The 19,891-nt window shown below is 45.6% G+C and overlaps 1 protein-coding gene across 1 annotated transcript in view; it reads left to right on the forward strand.

The window, feature by feature from the left end:
• The window catches only part of LOC130357560 (uncharacterized), a 71,943-nt gene extending 52,254 nt beyond the window's left edge, over positions 1-19,689 (forward strand). The window contains exons 6-9 of the mRNA XM_056560261.1: positions 2,569-2,682; positions 4,482-4,595; positions 14,469-14,582; positions 18,395-19,689. Coding sequence (XP_056416236.1) covers positions 2,569-2,682; positions 4,482-4,595; positions 14,469-14,582; positions 18,395-18,483 — 431 coding nt within the window. The 3' untranslated portion in view covers positions 18,484-19,689. The remainder of the gene's footprint in view (positions 1-2,568; positions 2,683-4,481; positions 4,596-14,468; positions 14,583-18,394) is intronic.
• The last annotated feature ends 202 nt before the right edge of the window (positions 19,690-19,891 follow it).

Consider the following 19,891-nt stretch of genomic DNA (forward strand, 5'->3'; position numbering starts at 1 on the left):
TGCAGGTGAACAGAAGAAGGGAATCATGCTCCCTCTAGTGGAGAGAATGAGTTCTGCAGGTGAACAGAAGAAGGGAATCATGCTCCCTCTAGTGGAGAGAAGGAGTTCTGCAGGTGAACAGAAGAAGGGAATCATGCTCCCTCTAGTGGAGAGAATGAGTTCTGCAGGTGAACAGAAGAAGGGAATCATGCTCCCTCTAGTGGAGAGAAGGAGTTCTGCAGGTGAACAGAAGAAGGGAATCATGCTCCCTCTAGTGGAGAGAATGAGTTCTGCAGGTGAACAGAAGAAGTGAATCATGCTCCCTCTAGTGGAGAGAACGAGTTCTGCAGGTGAACAGAAGAAGTGAATCATGCTCCCTCTAGTGGAGAGAAGGAGTTCTGCAGGTGAACAGAAAAAGGGAATCATGCTCCCTCTAGTGGATAGAAGGAGTTCTGCAGGTGAACAGAAGAAGGGAATCATGCTCCCTCTAGTGGAGAGAATGAGTTCTGCAGGTGAACAGAAGAAGTGAATCGTGCTCCCTCTAGTGGAGAGAATGAGTTCTGCAGGTGAACAGAAGAAGTGAATCGTGCTCCCTCTAGTGGAGAGAATGAGTTCTGCAGGTGAACAGAAGAAGTGAATCGTGCTCCCTCTAGTGGAGAGAATGAGTTCTGCAGGTGAACAGAAGAAGTGAATCATGCTCCCTCTAGTGGAGAGAACGAGTTCTGCAGGTGAACAGAAGAAGTGAATCGTGCTCCCTCTAGTGGAGAGAAGGAGTTCTGCAGGTGAACAGAAAAAGTGAATCATGCTCCCTCTAGTGGAGAGAATGAGTTCTGCAGGTGAACAGAAAAAGGGAATCATGCTCCCTCTAGTGGAGAGAAGGAGTTCTGCAGGTGAACAGAAGAAGGGAATCATGCTCCCTCTAGTGGAGAGAATTAGTTCTGCAGGTGAACAGAAGAAGTGAATCATGCTCCCTCTAGTGGAGAGAAGGAGTTCTGCAGGTGAACAGAAGAAGTGAATCGTGCTCCCTCTAGTGGAGAGAATGAGTTCTGCAGGTGAACAGAAGAAGGGAATCATGCTCCCTCTAGTGGAGAGAAGGAGTTCTGCAGGTGAACAGAAGAAGTGAATCGTGCTCCCTCTAGTGGAGAGAATGAGTTCTGCAGGTGAACAGAAGAAGTGAATCATGCTCCCTCTAGTGGAGAGAACGAGTAATGCAGGTAAACATAAAAAAATATAACTGAAAATAGGAATAAATAATTAGAGACAAATATAACTTACGGGTGACATAGTTATAATAGGAGACGTCCTGTCATCTTATCATTTTATCTTATACTTGGATTCTGAAATCCACATTAGGGGATAAGTAGCTGCGACGTTCATCATATAATAGAACAAAGGGAAGTAATATGAGCAATGAAATATAGAAAGAGAGGAGGGGGGAGCATGTAGAGTTAATATGAACTAGCATGACCACTACACTCTCCAGTAGACATCATTTGGTGAGGGCATAGGTCAGATACATTTACACATCTCACAGAGCATGACCACTACACTCTCCAGTAGACGTCATTAGGTGAGGGCACAGCTTAGATACATTTACACATCTCACAGAGCATGACCACTACACTCTCCAGTAGACGTCATTAGGTGAGGGCACAGCTTAGATACATTTACACATCTCACAGAGCATGACCACTACACTCTCCAGTAGACGTCATTAGGTGAGGGCACAGCTCAGATACATTTACACATCTCACAGAGCATGACCACTACACTCTCCAATAGACTTCATTAGGTGAGGGCACAGCTTAGATACATTTACACATCTCACAGAGCATGACCACTACATTCTCCAGTGGACGTCATTAGGTGAGGGCACAGGTCAGATACATTTACACATCTCACAGAGCATGACCACTACACTCTCCGGTAGATGTCATTAGGTGAGGGCACAGGTCAGATACATTTACACATCTCACAGAGCATGACCACTACACTTTCCAGTAGATGTCATTAGGTGAGGGCACATCTCATATACATTTACACATCCCACAGAGCATGACCACTACATTCTCCAGTGGACGTCATTAGGTGAGGGCACAGGTCAGATACATTTACACATCTCACAGAGCATGACCACTACACTTTCCAGTAGATGTCATTAGGTGAGGGCACATCTCAGATACATTTACACATCTTACAGAGCATGACCACTACACTTTCCAGTAGATGTCATTAGGTGAGGGCACATCTCAGATACATTTACACATCCCACAGAGCATGACCACTACATTCTCCAGTGGACGTCATTAGGTGAGGGCACATCTCAGATACATTTACACATCCCACAGAGCATGACCACTTCACTCTCTGGTAGATGTCATTAGGTGAGGGCACAGGTCACATACATTTATACATCTCACAGTATGACCACTACTCTCCTATAGAGGTCACTATGTCGCTGTATTTATGATAAATGATACTTGATGACCTCGTGGGGTTCCCTCTGGGCACTGTATGGTTTATGTATATCTGTGGCCGTATACTCCTATATATTTATGTATATACTCATCTCATTGTTACTTTTACCAGATCTCACCACATCGGTCGCTCCTCTGCTCAAAAGTGAAGAAGAAAAATTGACTCTTCTTAAAAATCATGGACTATTACTGGTCTCATTGGAGGCAAAGATGAAAAAACAACAAGGTGAGAAAACCGTGAAAATATGGTCCTCCACAATGGTCCGCTATGGTTCTCCACCATGGTCCACTATGGTCCTCCACAATGGCCCTCTATGGTCCTCCACCATGGCCCACTATGGTCCTCTATCATGGTCCTCTATGGTCCTCCACCATTGTCCTCTATGGTCCTTCACCATGGTCTTCCATGGTCCTCCACCATGGCCCTCTATGGTCCTCCACCATGGCCCACTATGGTCCTCCACCATGGTCCTCTATGGTCCTCCACCATGGCCCTCTATGGTCCTCCACCATGGCCCTCTATTGTCCTCCACCATGGCTCTCTATGGTCCTCCACCATGGCCCTCTATGATCCTCCACCATGGCCCTCTATGGTCCTCCACCATGGTCCTCTATAGTCCTCCACCATGGTCCTCTATGGTCCTCCACAATGGTCCTCTATGGTCTTCCATCATGGTCCTCTATGGTCCTCCACAATGGTCCTCCACCATGGTCTTCTATGGTCCTCCACCATGGTCCACCACCATGGTCCTCTATGGTCCTCCACAATGGTCCTCCACAATGGTCCTCCACCATGGTCCTCCTCCATGGTCCTCTATAGTTCTCCACCATGGCTCTCTATGGTCCTCCACCATGGCCTACTATGGTCCTCTACCAAGGCCCTCTATGAACCTCCACCATGGCCCTCTATGGTCCTCCACCATGGTCCTCTATGGTCCTCCACCATTGTTCTCTATGGTCCTCCACCATGGTTCTCTATGGTCCTCCACCATAGTCCTCTATACTCCTCAACCATGGCCCTCTATGGTCCTCTACCAAGGACCTCTATGGTCCTCCACCATGGTCCTCTATGGTCCTCCACCATGGTCCTCTATGGTCCTCCACCATTGCCCTCTATGGTCCTCCACCATGGCCCTCTATGGTCCTCCACCATGGCCCTCTATGGTCCTCCACCATGGCCATCTATGGTCCTCCACCATGGTCCTCCACCATGGTCCTCTATGGTCCTCCTCCATGGCCCTCTATGGTCCTCCACCATGGTCCTCTATGGTCCTCCACCATGGTCCTCTATGGTGCTCCACCATGGTCCTCTATGGTCCTCCACCATGGTCTTCCACCATGGCCATCTATGGTCCTCCACCATGGTCCTCTATGGTCCTCCACCATGGTCCTCTATGGTCCTCCACCATGGTCCTCTCTTGTCTGCCATGGTCCTCTATGGTCCTCCACCATGGTCCTCTATGGTCTTCCACCATGGTCCTCTATGGTCCTCCACCATGGTCCTCTATGGTCCTCCACCATGGTCCTCTATGGTCCTCCACCATGGTCCTCTATGGTCCTCCACCATGGTCCTCTATGGTCCTCCACCATGGTCCTCTATGGTCCTCCACCATGGCCCTCTATGGTCCTCCACCATGGCTCTCTATGGTCCTCCACCATGGTCCTCTCTTGTCTGCCATGGTCCTCTATGGTCCTCCACCATGGTCCTCTATGGTCCTCCACCATGGTCCTCTATGGTCTTCCACCATGGTCCTCTATGGTCCTCCACCATGGTCCTCTATGGTCCTCCACCATGGTCCTCTATGGTCCTCCACCATGGTCCTCTATGGTCCTCCACAATGGTCCTCTATGGTCCTCCACAATGGTCCTTCATGGTCCTCCACAATGGTCCTCTATGGTCCTCCACCATGGTCCTCTATGGTCCTCCACCATGGTGCGGATACACATGACATCTCATGAAGGTTTGTGGGTCGTCTACCAGGTGACTCTCTGTAATTCTGTAAATTCATATCATTCTTTCCTCAGATCTTACGGGATTGATCGTTCCTCTGCATGAGAGAGAAAGTGCAATACTGAGCGCTGTTCTAGATCACCAGGAATCCCTGACATCATTACAGGAAGAGATCAGAGATCTACGAGGTGAGAAGACAGGACCGAGACCGATCTACAATGTGACCGATTATAATCTACAACTATTATAGCCACAGCCAGGAAGATAAAACGATCCCAGAAAGAGTGATTGTGGGAATATCCCCAGATTCCTGTTACCCATCTGGTTGTGATGTCATCGATCCCAATCAGTGGCGTCTCCAGCATTCATATTTAGGGGGGCACATGGGGGGCCAGTGACAAAAGTGGGGGGGGGGCAATTTTAAAATGTGTGTGTGTATATATATATATTTTTTTCTTATATATATCATAAATAAATACATTATATATATATACACACACACACACTGTGCAGAACATGTTTAATTTAAAAAAAAATGTAAAAAAATTTAATTTAAAATCTTCATACATTCTTGTCGCACAATGATTTTTTTTCCGTTTTTGCCGTAGATTTTTGGGTAAAATGACTGATGTAATTAGAAAGTAGAATTGGTGGCGCAAAAAATAATAATAATATGGATTTTTAGGTGCAAAATTGAAAGGGTTATGATTTGTAAAAGGTGAGGAGGAAAAAACAAAAGTGCAAAAACGGAAAAACGCTCGGTCCTTAAGGGGTTAAAACTTTTGGACACTACCATCAACTTTGATAGCGGCATCTAAAGTGTTAATGTTGGACATCAGCCTGATTGGTGATATCTGGCATTAGCTGAGGGTTCTAGCTAATGATTTATACAACACAGTGGGAGCAGGCACTGGGCGTACACATACGCCTTGTGTCCTTAGGGCTCATTTACACGGACGGATCCGCAGCATATTTTACGTTGCGGATCCCCCGACAATGGACCCTACAGTGCTGCCTCCATCTGTGCTACTCATAACGCCAATCCTCCACAGACACGCTTTGATGTGTATACTCGCACACAGCTGCTCTCGGCCTAGCTCAGAGATCAGGAGGAGCGGCCATGATGTGTGCGAGTATAGCGGAGGATTGGCGTTATGATCAGGCACAGATGGAGGCAGCACTGTAGGGTCCATTGTCGGGGGATCCGCAGTGTAAAATACACTGTGGATCCACCCCTGAATGAGCCCTTAGGGTACGTTCACACGTACAGGATCTGCTGCATATTTTCTGCAGCTGATTTTGCTACCTATTGAAGCTAATGGGTTGCAAAATCAGCTGCATAAAATATGCAGCAAAAATATGCAGCAGATCCTGTACATGTGAATGTGCCCTTAAGGGGTTAATGATAAACTAGCAGTGTGTTCACATGTTGTCCTTCCAGAGGGGTCACTTTCCCTCCTCCAGTGTCCACAGGTCTCCAACAGGTCGCATTACCAGAACAATTTATGGAAAAATTGCGGCAAAAATTGCGCGGTTTTACCGCAATTTACGAAAAATCGCTGTAAAACTGGGCAATTTTGCCGCGATTTTTCTCGAAAATTGTTCTGGTAATGTGACCTGTGGACACTGAAGGAGGGAAAGTGACCCCACTAGACTGCTACTATACACATCACCCAGCCCCAGGATAGACTGCTGATCAGGGGGGAGAGAGGGAGGACGCGGGACATCACTCACCTCACATGAAGCTGCTCTGTGTTCCGGAGGCCTGTCAGCTCTCGGCCCCGCCCTCTCCAGTGCTGGGGGCGGAGCCATCATCAGGACCTTCATCCCTGCTCTGCCTGTCTCTGCTAATGATACGCAGACCAGGAGCAGCGCAGGGATATCCTCAGCAGCTGCAGCGGGCTCTTTACCCAGCCGGTCAGTCCGCCCCTGGCCCCGATACTCAGGACATCCCTATTTATTTTAAATTGGGGGGGCACAAGGGGGGGCACGGCCTGATCTAGGGGGGCCATGGCCCCCTCTGCCCCCCCCCCCCCTAGCGATGCCACTGATCCCAATGGTTTATAACTTCACAGAATTTCTTGTAATATGTAAATGTTTTACAGATACTTTGAAATAGTGTCAAATGTTACAGTTCTTAGAGCCAGATCAATGGATATTTGGTCACTGTTCCTTTAAATGATTCTTTTAGCAGTTTTACTGAATTTACCAATCTCTGGGGTGCTTCTTAGCTCATGTACGAGTAATGTCTAATGTAGATGAGGATCTTCACAGGTTTCGGACTGTGGTGCACTATGTAGACTCTTCTTTACTCACACGAAACACCCAGAAGGACGTGTACAAGTGAATGTTTCATTACATGGAAGTCAACGAATAGATTAATGTATTGCAGAGAGGCCCTTGCGCTCCCTTATTCTCTCTGGCAAAACATAGAAAACACCTTTTTGAGAACTTGTGCACAAAAACCATTAGAAAAAAGGGTGTAATTGTGTTGTGTGCAAAAAACTCTCCCCTAGGGGTCTCTGGGCCAACTATATATTCAACAAACCTACCGGGGAATAAATCCCCTCAGGGATAACCCTGACTAAAGACCTTCTATAGAAATAATTTAACATTTAAAGGGGTATTCCAGGCCAAAACTTTTTTTAATATATCAACTGGCTCCGGAAAGTTAAACAGATTTGTAAATTACTTCTATAAAAAAAATCTTAATCCTTCCAATAGTTATTAGCTTCTGAAGTTGAGTTGTTGTTTTCTGTCTAACTGCTCAATGATGACTCACGTCCCGGGAGCTGTGCAGCTCCTATGGGGATATTTTCCCATCATGCACAGCTACCGGGACATGACATCATTAATGAGCAGTTAGACAGAAAACTTCAGAAGCTAATAACTATTGGAAGGATTAAGATTTTTTAATAGAAGTAATTTACAAATCTGTTTAACTTTCCGGAGCCAGTTGATATATATATATATATATATATATATAAAAAAAAAGTTTTTGCCTGGAATACCCCTTTAACTTTAATTTCATAAGATAAAAAATCTATGTGCTTTTTCTTTTTAGCCACTAGATGGCAGTGGTGCTTTACAATTTCTCAGCACGGCACGGAGCAGACACCGAGGAGGCAGGTAAGGTCCCTCCCGGTGTCCTTTAAGCTGTTTGGGACGCTGCAATTTCACCGCGGCGGTCCCGAACAGCCCGACTGAGCAGCCGGGTTAGTGTCACTTTCACTTCAGACGCGGCGGTCAGCTTTGATCGCCACGTCTGAAGGGTTAATACAGGGCATCACCGCGATCGGTGATGTCCTGTATTAGCCGCGGGTCCCGGCCGTTGATGGCCGCAGGGACCGCCGCGATAGGACAGGGTTTTAATGTGTATTCGCCGTATAAGATGCACCGACTTTTCCCCCTCAGTTTTGGGGAAGAAAAAGTGCGTCTTATATGGCGAAAAATACGGTATGTTAGATTAATAGCCTCCGTTACCGCAGTTCAGCAACAAGAGCGCTCTAACTACAGGGAACTGGCACAGAGCGATATTAACCTGTTGGGGATGAAGGGCGTATGCATACGCCCGTGGGAATTTTGGTCCCCGCCGCGTGTCGGGCAGGGACCGGACCGGGACTACTGCTAATATCAATCAGCAGACACCCCGCGCAAAGGCCTAGGGGGTTCATCAGACCCCCCCATGTCGGCGATCGGTGCAAATCGCAAGTGAATTCACACTTGCGATTTGCGCCGATTCCGGGTCATTACTGGTCTATAGTGACCCTGTGACCCGGAATATAAGGGGGATCGCGGTTGTCTAAGACACCCACAATCCCCCTGAAGGGATAGGAGTGAGGTGGCAGGGGTGCCACCCCTCCTATCCCTGCTATTGGTGGTCTAGACGCGACCACCAATAGCAGATCGGGGGCGGGGGGGTTTACTTTTGTTTTCCCCGTCCTGCCCACACGCAATAGGCGGGGCAGAATGAGGAAACGATGGAGACCGGCGCCGAAGATCCACTTACCCGTCCGGAGGCAGAGGGACGCGATCGGCGACAGTGATCGGCGTGCGGCAGAAGAGGACGGCTCCCTGGATCCGATGGAAGCCGGTAAGTTGCCTAGCAACATCTGGAGGGTACAGTCTGAGACCATTATACGGTGGTCTCTAACCTGTAGCACTCCAGATGTTGCAAAACTACAACTCCCAGCATGCCCAGACAGCTGTTTGGGCATGCTGGAATATGTAGTTTTGCAACAGCTGGAGGACTGCATTTTGAGATCACTATACAGTGGTCTCTAAACTGTATCCCTCCAGATCTTGCAAAACTACAACTCCTAGCATGCCCAAACAGCTCTTTGCTGTCTGAGCATGCTGGGATTTGTAGTTTTGCAACATCTGGAGGGTCACAGTTTGGAGATCACTGTGCAGTGGTTTCTAAACTGTAGCCCTCCAGATGTTGCAAAACTGCAAATCCCAGCATGCCCAAACAGCAAACAGCTGTCTCGGCATGCTGGGAGTTGTAGTTGCGTACCACCAGCTATTGCATAACTACATCTCCCAGCATGCCCTTCAGCGATCAGTACATGCTGGGAGTTGTAGTTTTGCAACAGCTGGAGACACACTGGTTGGAAAATACTGAGTTAGGTAATAGAACCTAACTGAAGGTTTTTCAACCAGTGTGCCTCCAGCTGTTGCAAAAGTACAATTCCCAGCATGCACGGTCTGTCAGTACATGCTGGGAGTTGTAGTTTTGAAACAGCAGGAGGTTTGCCCCCACCTCCCCCCCCCCCCCCCCATGTGAGGGTACATTCACACAGGCGAGTTTACAGTAAGTTTCCTGCTTCAAGTTTGGGCTGTGATAAATCTTTCGCTGCAGCGCAAACTCCTAGCGGGAAACTCACCGTAACCTGACAGTGTGAATGTACCCTAAAAACACTACACTAACACATAATAAAGGGTAAAACACTACATATACACCCTCTTACACTGTCCCCCCTGATAAAAATGAAAAACGTATTGTACGGCAGTGTTTCCAAAACGGAGCCTCCAGCATTTCTGGACAGCCACTTACTGTCCAGGCATGCTGGGAGTTTAGCAACAGCTGGAGGCACCCTGTTTGAGAATCACTGGCGTAGAATACCCCTATATCCACCCCTATGCAAATCCCTAATTTAGTCCTCAAATGCACATGGCGCTCTCTCACTTTGGAGCCCTGTCGTATTTCAAGGAAACAGTTTAGGGCCACATATGGGGTATCTCCGTACTCGGGAGAAATGGCACTACAAATTTTTGGGGGCTATTTCTCCTTTTACCCCTTATAAAAAGGAAAAGTTGTGGGCTACACCAGCCTGTTAGTGTAAAAAAAAATAAACATTTTTTACACTAACATGCTGGTGTTGCCCCATACTTTTTATTTTCACAAGTGTTAAAAGGAAAAAAAGACCCCCAAAATGTGTAACGCAATTTCTCCTGAGTACAGAAATACCCCATATGTGGGCGCAAAATACTCTGCGGGCGCACAACAAGGCTCAGGAGTGAGAGCGCACCATGTACATTTGAGGCCTAAATAGGTGATTTGCACAGGGGTGGCTGATTTTACAGCGGTTCTGACATAAACGCAAAAACATAAATACCCACATGTGACCCCATTTTGGAACCTACACCCCTCACATAATGTAATAAGGGGTGCAGTGAGCATTTACACCCCACAGGTGTCTGACAGATTTTTGGAACAGTGATCCGTGAAAATGAAAAATGTAATTTTTCATTTGCACAGACCACTGTTCCAAAGATCTGTCAAACGCCAGTGGGGTGTAAATACTCACTGTACCACTTATTAAATTCTGTGAGGGGTGTAGTTTCCAAAATGGGGTCACATGTGGGGGGGGGTCCACTGTTCTGGCACCACGGGGGGCTTTGTAAACGCACATGGCCCCTGACTACCATTCCAAACAAATTCGCTTTCCAAAAGCCCAATGGCGCTCCTCCTCTTCTGAGCATTGTAGTTCGCCCGCAGAGCATTTTACCTCCTAACATGGGGTATTTCCATACTCAGAAGAGATGGGGTTACAAATTTTGGGGGGCATTTTCTCCCATTACCTTTTGTAAAAATGGTAAATTTGGGGGGGAAAAATGAACTTTAGTGAAAAAAAAATTTTTTTCATTCACACATCCGATTTTAACGAAAAGTCGTCAAACACCTGTGAGGTTTTAAGGCTCACTGGACCCCTTGTTACGTGCCTTGAGGGGTGTATTTTCCAAAATAGTATGCCATGTGGGTTTTCTGCTCTTCTGGCACCATAGGGGCTTCCTAAAGTTGACATACCCCCCAAAAACCATTTCAGCAAAATTCACTTTCCAAAATCCCAATGTTGCTCCTTCCCTTCTGAGCCTCTACTGCGCCGCCGAACACTTGACATCCACATATGAGGTATTTCCTTACTTGAGAGAAATTGGGTTACAAATTTGGGGGGCTTTTTCTCCTATTTCCACTTGTAAAAATTAAAAAACTGGGTCTACAAGAACATGCAAGTGTAAAAAATGACTAATTTGAATTTTCTCCTTCACTTTGCTGCTATTCCTGTGAAACACCTAAAGGGTTAACACACTTACTGAATGTAATTTTGGATACTTTGAGGGGTGCAGTTTTTATAATGGGGTCATTTATGGGGTATTTCTAAAATGAAGGTCCTTCAAATCCACTTCAAACTGAACTGGTCCCTGAAAAATTCAGATTTTGAAAATTTTGTGAAAAATTGAAAAATTGCTGCTGAACTTTGAAGCCCTCTGGTGTCTTCCAAAAGTAAAAACTCATCAATTTTATGATGCAAACATAAAGTAGATGTATTGTATATGTGAACCAATATATAATTTATTTGGAATATCTATTTTCCTTATAAGCAGAGAGAGCTTCAAAGTTAGAAAAATGCTAAATTTTCAATTTTTTCATAAAATTTTGGAATTTTCCCCCAAGAAATGATGCAAGTATCGACAAAAATTTACCACTATCATAAAGTAGAATATGTCACGAAAAAACAATCTCGGAATCAAATTTATAAGTAAAAGCATCAGAGTTATTAATGCTTAACCCCTTAAGGACGCAGGACGTAAATGTACGTCCTGGTGAGGTGGTACTTAACGCACCAGGACGTACATTTACGTCCTAAGCATAACCGCGGGCATCGGAGCGATGCCCGTGACATGCGCGGCTGATCCCGGCTGCTGATCGCAGCCAGGGACCCGCCGGCAATGGCCGACGCCCGCGATCTCGCGGGCGTCCGCCATTAACCCCTCAGGTGCCGGGATCAATACAGATCCCGGCATCTGCGGCAGTTCGCGATTTAAATGAACGATCGGATCGCCCGTAGCGCTGCTGCGGGGATCCGATCATTCATAACGCCGCACGGAGGTCCCCTCACCTTCCTCCGTGCGGCTCCCGGCGTCTCCTGCTCTGGTCTGTGATCGAGCAGACCAGAGCAGGAGATGACCGATAATACTGATCTGTTCTATGTCCTATACATAGAACAGATCAGTATTAGCAATCATGGTATTGCTATGAATAGTCCCTATGGGGACTATTCAAGTGTAAAAAAAAATGTAAAAAAATGTAAAAGTAAAAGTAAAAAAAAGTGAAAAATCCCCTCCCCCAATAAAAAAGTAAAACGTCCGTTTTTTCCTATTTTACCCCCAAAAAGCGTAAAAAACATTTTTTATAGACATATTTGGTATCGCCGCGTGTGTAAATGTCCGAACTATTAAAATAAAATGTTAATGATCCCATACGTTGAACGGCGTGAACGAAAAAAAATTAAAAAAAGTCCAAAATTCCTACTTTTTTAATACATTTTATTTAAAAAAAAATAATAAAAAATTTATTAAAAGTTTTTTACATGCAAATGTGGTATCAAAAAAAAAGTACAGATCATGGCGCAAAAAATGAGCCCCCATACCGCCACTTATACGGAAAAATAAAAAAGTTAGAGGTCATCAAAATAAAGGGATTATAAACGTACTAATTTGGTTTAAAAGTTTGTGATTTTTTTTAAGCGCAACAATAATATAAAAGTGTATAATAATGGGTATCATTTTAATCGTATTGACCCTAAGAATAAAGAACACACGTCATTTTTACCATAAATTGTACGGCGTGAAAACAAAACCTTCCAAAATTAGCAAAATTGCGTTTTTCGTTTTAATTTCCCCACAAAAATTGTGTTTTTTGGTTGCGCCATACATTTTATGATATAATGAGTGATGTCATTACAAAGGACAACTGGTCGCGCAAAAATCAAGCCCTCATACTAGTCTGTGAATGAAAATATAAAAGAGTTATGATTTTTAGAAGGCGAGGAGGAAAAAATGAAAACGTAAAAATTAAATTGTCTGAGTCCTTAAGGCCAAAATGGGCTGAGTCCTTAAGGGGTTAAAGTGACAGTGGTCAGATGTGCAAAAAATGCTCCCGTCCTTAGGGTCCTAATGGGCTCCGTCCCCAAGGGGTTAAAACATAACGAAGGAGGAGAGGTGTTATGTTTGAAGGCATCGGAGGCTATTACATCTAACATAATCCAATAGTAGACACTAATATTTCAGTACAGAACACTGAGTGCCCAGAGCTGAGAAATGTGAATGCACCGCCGCCATCTAGTGGCTAAAAAGCAAAAGCACATAGATTTTTTTTAACTGATTAAATAAAAGTTAAATGTTCTATTATTTCTATAGGGGGTCTTTAGTCAGGGTTATCCCTGAGGGGATTTATTCCCCAGTAGGTTTGTTGAATATAATTGTGTTGTTTGGTTTTACAAAAATTTAGTGACATGGATGAAAAAAACCTAAAACAGACCGTCGATACTGGGAGGTATCGACCAAATAGACATTTTTTTATAACCCTGTATTTAAACACATTTATCAAAACCAGTGCAGAGGGAAAGTTGCCCAGTTGCCCATAGCGACCTATCAGATCGCTTCTTTCATTTTGCACAGGCCCTTTTAAAAATGAAAGCAGCGATCTGATTGGTTGCTATGGGCAACTGGGCAACTTTTCCTCTGCACAGGTTTTGATAAATCTCCCCCCATACTCTTTCCCTTGATAAATGTCTCATCCCCTCCTTACACATTAGCAACAACATTAAAGCAGTATATATACTTTCTTGCTCCTACCCCTTCTCCACTGTCAGCAGCAGTCGCCCCCTCATTACCCCTTCACCTCTGACAGCAGCGCTATCATTCCCACCCATTACTAACTAGCACCAGCACATGGAGGACTGGGGGCAGATGAGTATGGGTTGGGGGGGGGGAGCGCGCCCAAGATATTTGGTAGTTCTTCGAGGGGCCTGGGTAATCCCCCTCTTCTACGTTATCTTCTAGACATATCAGAGAGTTGTCATGTATGTACTGACACAACTGTTCCTTCTATACTTTTGCATGGACAATGGCCAAGATTGGTCCTTGAAGGACTCGGACAATCACAAGTGTAACTGGTACTTATAGAGGTGGTTTCACCAGACAATCCCTACTTGTTTAAAGGGGTACTCCACCCCTAGACATCTAATCGCCTATCCAAAGGATAGGGGATGAGATGTCTGATTGGTTCTGGCTCCCGACCACGGGGATGGCAGATCGTGATGTCAGGACTCCGCCCCGTGTGACATCATGCCCCGCCCCCTCAATGCAAGTCTATGGGAGGGGGCGTGACGGCCGTCACGCCCCCTCCCATAGACTTGCATTGAGGGGGCGGGGCATGACGACACACGGGGCGGAGTCCTGACATCACGATCTGCCATCCCCGTGGTCGGGAGGAATTAGCCTGAGAACCTCCAGCGCTTACGGAAGCAGTTACAGGTGGGTGCTTGCTATATTGCGGGGGTCCCCAGCGGCAGGACCCCGGCGATCTGACATTTTATCCCCTATCCTTTGGATAGGGGAGAAGATGTCTAGGGGCGGAGTACCCCTTTAATATTGGAGGGTGGGGTCTCCATCTACATAGGTGAGAATATAGAGGACCTCATCGTGTCCCCATCGCTCAGGTTATGGGATTGGTCGCCGTATATTCATCTCCGCCTCTATTTCTCCTTGTCCAGATCTTACTAGTTTGATCGTTCCTCTGCGCAAGAGACAAAATTCTATAGTGAAATCCATTTTACATCATCGGAAATTACTGAAGAAGCTGCAGGAAGAGCTCAGAGAACTACAAGGTAAGAAGACAGGAATTCACAGTGGATGTAGTATTAGCTCTTTAAAACATCACTTTTATTAATGTCAATTAAAATAAAGCGTCCTCAAATAACATCAACGTAGAGAGAGAATATGTACAAGCAGGGTGGGGACTGGAGGCTAACCATGGACCACCTCTGAAATTCTAAATAATTTCTCACTCAGTAAAGAGAAAAAATGTTGTGTCAATGGCCACAACCAAATTACAACAGTCCCGACGCGTTTCTAATGCAAGGTTCATCAGGGAAACATAGGTAGAAAAGACAAACATAAGTAAATCTCATTTGATATGGCTACCATTAATGTTTGCCAAAATAATGAAATAATACCAGGTCCAGTATGGACCACTTACTCAGACCCATGTGTGGTAGCCCTTGGGGGGTGTAGTGTAGCTGGGGTGTTGTTTCAGTAGGTAAGGGGTTAATTTAACCCCTGTCACTCGTGACGCCAGGGTGAGGGTTAATACACTGAGATAAATCTTCGGCCTGTCGCCACCCTTCCCAAAAACGCAAGGATTGGGCCTAGTCACTGCTGACGACAGCTGCGCAGATCCTCCTCTATCAGAAGCCCATGAGGAAAGATCGCTTAATGGCCGCCGCTCCCTTATATGGGCAGGGCCGTTTTGGATTGGTCCTAGTCAGCTGTCACTCACCGTTACAATGCATGGTGGGCGATCACCTGACTTCCCCTAAAGGTCCTTGAACCATAAACCATAGAGGATTGGAACGCATCACGTGACCCGCAGGTCCTGTGACACTACAATAAGGTAAGTATACATTATATACATATATACATATTAAATCTGAATAATTTTAACTATGACAGGGGTGACAAGGGGCTAACTACTGATGAGGACCCCATCGGTACCTAGGGACTCTGACTTTGGGGACCTCACCGCAAGGTAATGGATGCAATCCGGTACAGGGACACCACACATGGATGTAGTGGATGTAACAGGTGGGGGACACAGGGTGAAAGTGTCTCCCCTGCAAAGCGGCAGCAGCAAGAAAACAGGTTCTAATCTGTCCTTAAAGGGGTACTCCACCCCTAGACATCTTATCCCCTATCCAAGGATAGGGGATAAGATTTCTGATTGCAGGGGTCCCGTTGCTGGGGACCCCCGCGATCTCTCCTGCAGCCCCCGAGTCATCAGTTCTCCAGAGCTAGGTTTGCTCTGTGGCTGATGACTCACGATACAGGGAATGGCGGTTCGTGACGTCATGGCCCTTCCACCTTAATGCAAGTCTATGGGAGGAGGCGTGGCTGTTACCACTCTCCCTCCCATAGACTTACATTAAGGGGGCGGGGCATGATGTCAGGAGGGGCGGAGCCATGATGTCACGCACCGCCGGCCCCTGTCATCAGCGGGACCCCTGTCATCAGCGGGAGTACCCCTTTAAGTAAGATAAAGAGAATTTTGCGCCTAAACTGGTCAGTTAGGCTCTGCTCCTTAAAGGGAGGAGTCCGGGGAGCGTTATCCCTGTACCATACACTGATCATGCGGTGTTGGTGGGACAAATGCAAAAGCGCCGGCTAGTGGCGCGTGCGCACACCGCAATCTGTCAGAACAGTTCGTTGCCGGATCCTCCATTCAGCGCACGTGCAAAGCATGCACACAGTGGAGACGGCGGGGACCCGGCCAGCGCATGCGCACAGTTGGCCGCCAGCAGGATGCATAATCTGGCGCATGCTAGATGTGCGTGAACGATGTATGCAACAGGGCTCGGTCAGCGCGTGTGCATGTAAAGATGTTAAAGTAACTGGCGCATTAGCGAGAGTATGGAGGATTGTTATTGTGAAGCGTGTGGGATGCTAAACGCAATGTCAATAAAAATCACCATTAGTGGGGGAGAAAGACAGAGGGAATGTAGATAAAGCCAGCCACTGGGCCATACAAATGCGAGACGACAAAAAACATTATGAGAGGAGATAAGGATACAGCAATAAGAGCTGAGTACAAAAACAAAGAATAAATATGTAAAAGATAATACAAGATAGGGTTGGCATAAGGAAGGGTAAAGGAAAGGGGGATCAAATAGGGTAAAGATGGGTAGAAAATGATGATGATTTCTAATGGTAATACAAGGTAGGGGGTAGATAATGTAGTTAATTATTCCATTTCATAGGGGGAGGGACAGTGAAGGATAAATGAGATGAGACATACATTGTATGCATCCGACTCAGTAAGTGATTGCTGCTTGGAGAAAAGCAGTGATGCTGTTCACTGAGCAGGAGGCATACTTACTGAGCAGTGAGGCATACATTTTATGTGCAGGGCTAAGTGAATGATTGCTGCTCGGAGGTAAGAAATAATGCTGTAGGCATCACCACTTACACTCGCTGTTCGTTACCTGTTCACTGAGCAGGGGGCTACAGAAACTATGTAGAAAGCAGGGACACCTGTTGAAGATCGAAGTCCCTGCTCTAGTACTTGCTGATCAGCAAGTCATCTACACTGTATGCGCTCGGCCCAGTCAACGATTACTGCTCGGAGTTAAGCATCGCTGCTTACACTCTTATACTTGCTGTCCATTACCATTACATGAAGCAGTGATGTACTATGCCTCACTTACTGTCTGGCCAAGGGAGGTAAGTCGTGATGCACAGCATTGGGTTCTCTTCACCTCACCCATACAGTTTAGGGGCCAATTCTGAAATAAGTTGGATGAGTGATTGAGAAAACCTTCAAAAATGAATTTCAGGAATATTTCTTATCTCTGTTTATAACCTTTAAACCCAAAACCCCTGGGTTAAAGTCTGGGGTCAAAAAACCCAACGTAGATGTATCCAACCTCTAAAACCCAACCACCCATTATCATAAAAGTAAAATGAGAGTTGTGGAGGCCCAGGGGGGTTGTATGCTGGGACTAGGGAGTAGTATTACTCAATGGTCAGTGGTGCTGCGAGTGGGGGGGTGTCCCATGTGACCCGGCTCCAGGTGCGCACACAATGGAAGGTCTGCGTTAGGTGATGGTATACTATTTTGAGGCGGTCCCTATGCACTGTGACTGGCAGACGTCGGGTGCCCTTGATGCTGTAGACTCCTTGTATCTGACTATCCCAGTACCCTGTTCCTGCACCACTTCCTTAGTCCCTTGAAAGTAGACTTTAGACTTTGGGGTCACTAGCACAAGGCCAATATTGCCACTAAACAGGATCTTTCAGGGGCGGACTGAGGTGACTTGGCAAAGGATCCCAACGCCACCCTGGCCCGCTGAGACGCCTCCTTCTGGCGCATCCGCATGGGTGTCCCCCAACTCCACAATCAGTTCGGCCAACTGGACCAGGACCCAGATTGTGGGTGGAGACTATTTATTTAACTCTTTCATGCCTTACAATTATAGCAGAACATTTTACATATGTTAAAGTGACAATGTGCATCCAATGCCCAAATGACCTGTTATGGGCTATTACTATAGTGTATGTGATCCCTAAACAGAAAGCATAAAAACCTGGTACTACTGTGGGTCACACGAGTATAAGTATATGCTCCCTGTGGCTGTATTGTGGGGAATTATACTCCTGTATAGCTGCCATTCAGTCACACAAGAAAACACTAATGTAAAGATTATGAACATGCCATTCCCAACATGTTTTGCTGTAGCAACTGCTTCATCAGGAGGTGAGAAACATGATCATGTAAGATGTACATGGTATATCTATAGAGAGCAGACACCCAGCTTTCTACCCAGTGCAGGTTGTGATGAACCTCATTATGTGGCCATAAAACATTCCGGCAGGGAATCTGGAGGTCAATAGATTCATATGATTTTTTTTAATCTTTTTTTTTCAGGTATTGTTTTTGGATTGATGATGTTCGTTGTCATCATTTGTGTCTTAATAATATGTCACTTCTGCCGCCGATTCGTCACCTGGATGTGAAGTTTGTAAACCCTGAAATCAACGATCAGACCGAGGCCGCGGGAAATAATGACTTACCCCAAGAATAAGATCTCTGATACAGTCATCGGGGTCTACAGGGGATACATGAAGTCAGCTCGTGAGGCCTTCAGAGACTATGTACTTTAATCCATCGCATTATGCGACATTCCCGGTACTTTTGTCGTGTTGGTTATTGTGTGGATAAATCATGGTTAATAAGTGTGTGATTTTTGCAGTTGCAAGTGACACATCAGCCACCCCTCTAGATAGGGGCGCCACTTGTACCCTGGTAACCAAGTCTTATAACTACAACCAATGTTTCCTTTCTTGTCAACCAGTTATACGGATATAAAATCAAATGCAAGGTCCTATTTTTTTTTTTTTTTTACTTTAATTGTCATTTTTGGTCCGTATTTTGTTTACATATATTTTGGGACACATTGCAGTGTCCCACTACCTGGTTTCCCAGTGTCTTGACTGAGCTGTGGGACATGTAACCCCAACATCAGCACTTAAAGAGTTAATTTACCTTCCTTACACTCTTATAGTCTTAGTATTGCACTATTGTGTTGTCTATGTTTACCTATGAGTATAATGATGCAGAATGTATTCCTTGTACTTTACTGACATCATCTGGTGAAAATGTGTAATGGCAGAGCAAATAAGAAGGGTCATATAGCATAATGTATATTTCATATATGGATAAGAATGTACTAGAACAGGGGTAGATCCCACTCCAGTCAATCACCCTTCTTCTAGGGAGGAGTTTGCCCTAGTGAGCAGCCTGTATTCTGCAGAGCAAGTAAGTAGGGTCTAGTGAGAGCAGAATAGGAGAGCAGAGGTCCTGTACCAAGCCTTAGGCCGCCTGAGCCTTCCGTCCAGTGAATAAAGTATTACACCCAGGTTGCCTGAAAAAGAAAGGATTAACGCGAGCCTTGCTGCAACCAGGACCTGAAAAGCTTCCGGCAAGGCCTTGTCAAGTAGAAAGGGGCTAGTAAGGCTACACAGGATCTGCACCCCGCAGTTGGGAACTATAGAATTACAGAGGAACTACCAGTAACAGTAGTTTCCAACTGGGAACCAACCAATGAAGAAGCCTATGCCCCTTTTTGGAGAAGAGTATTTAAGGGATTATGAGTAACTTTAACCATTTAGAGGCTGAGTGGAGAAGGTAGGGAGACAATACACCCAAATACCCTTGCTATAGCCTAGAATATCTGTGTATTGTATATCCAAGGTTATAAAATGTATAAATCTACTCCAATTTGCACTGCATTGTGTTATGGTATTGTATGAAGTTAAAAATAAAGTAAAAAATTATTATTATTATTATTATTATTATTATATGTCTGAGATGAATTCAATACGAAGATATGAAAAGATGGAGCACTCACCCGGTCTTTTGATA

Source organism: Hyla sarda, chromosome 2 (genome assembly GCF_029499605.1).
Source record: "Hyla sarda isolate aHylSar1 chromosome 2, aHylSar1.hap1, whole genome shotgun sequence".
NCBI lineage: Eukaryota > Metazoa > Chordata > Amphibia > Anura > Hylidae > Hyla > Hyla sarda.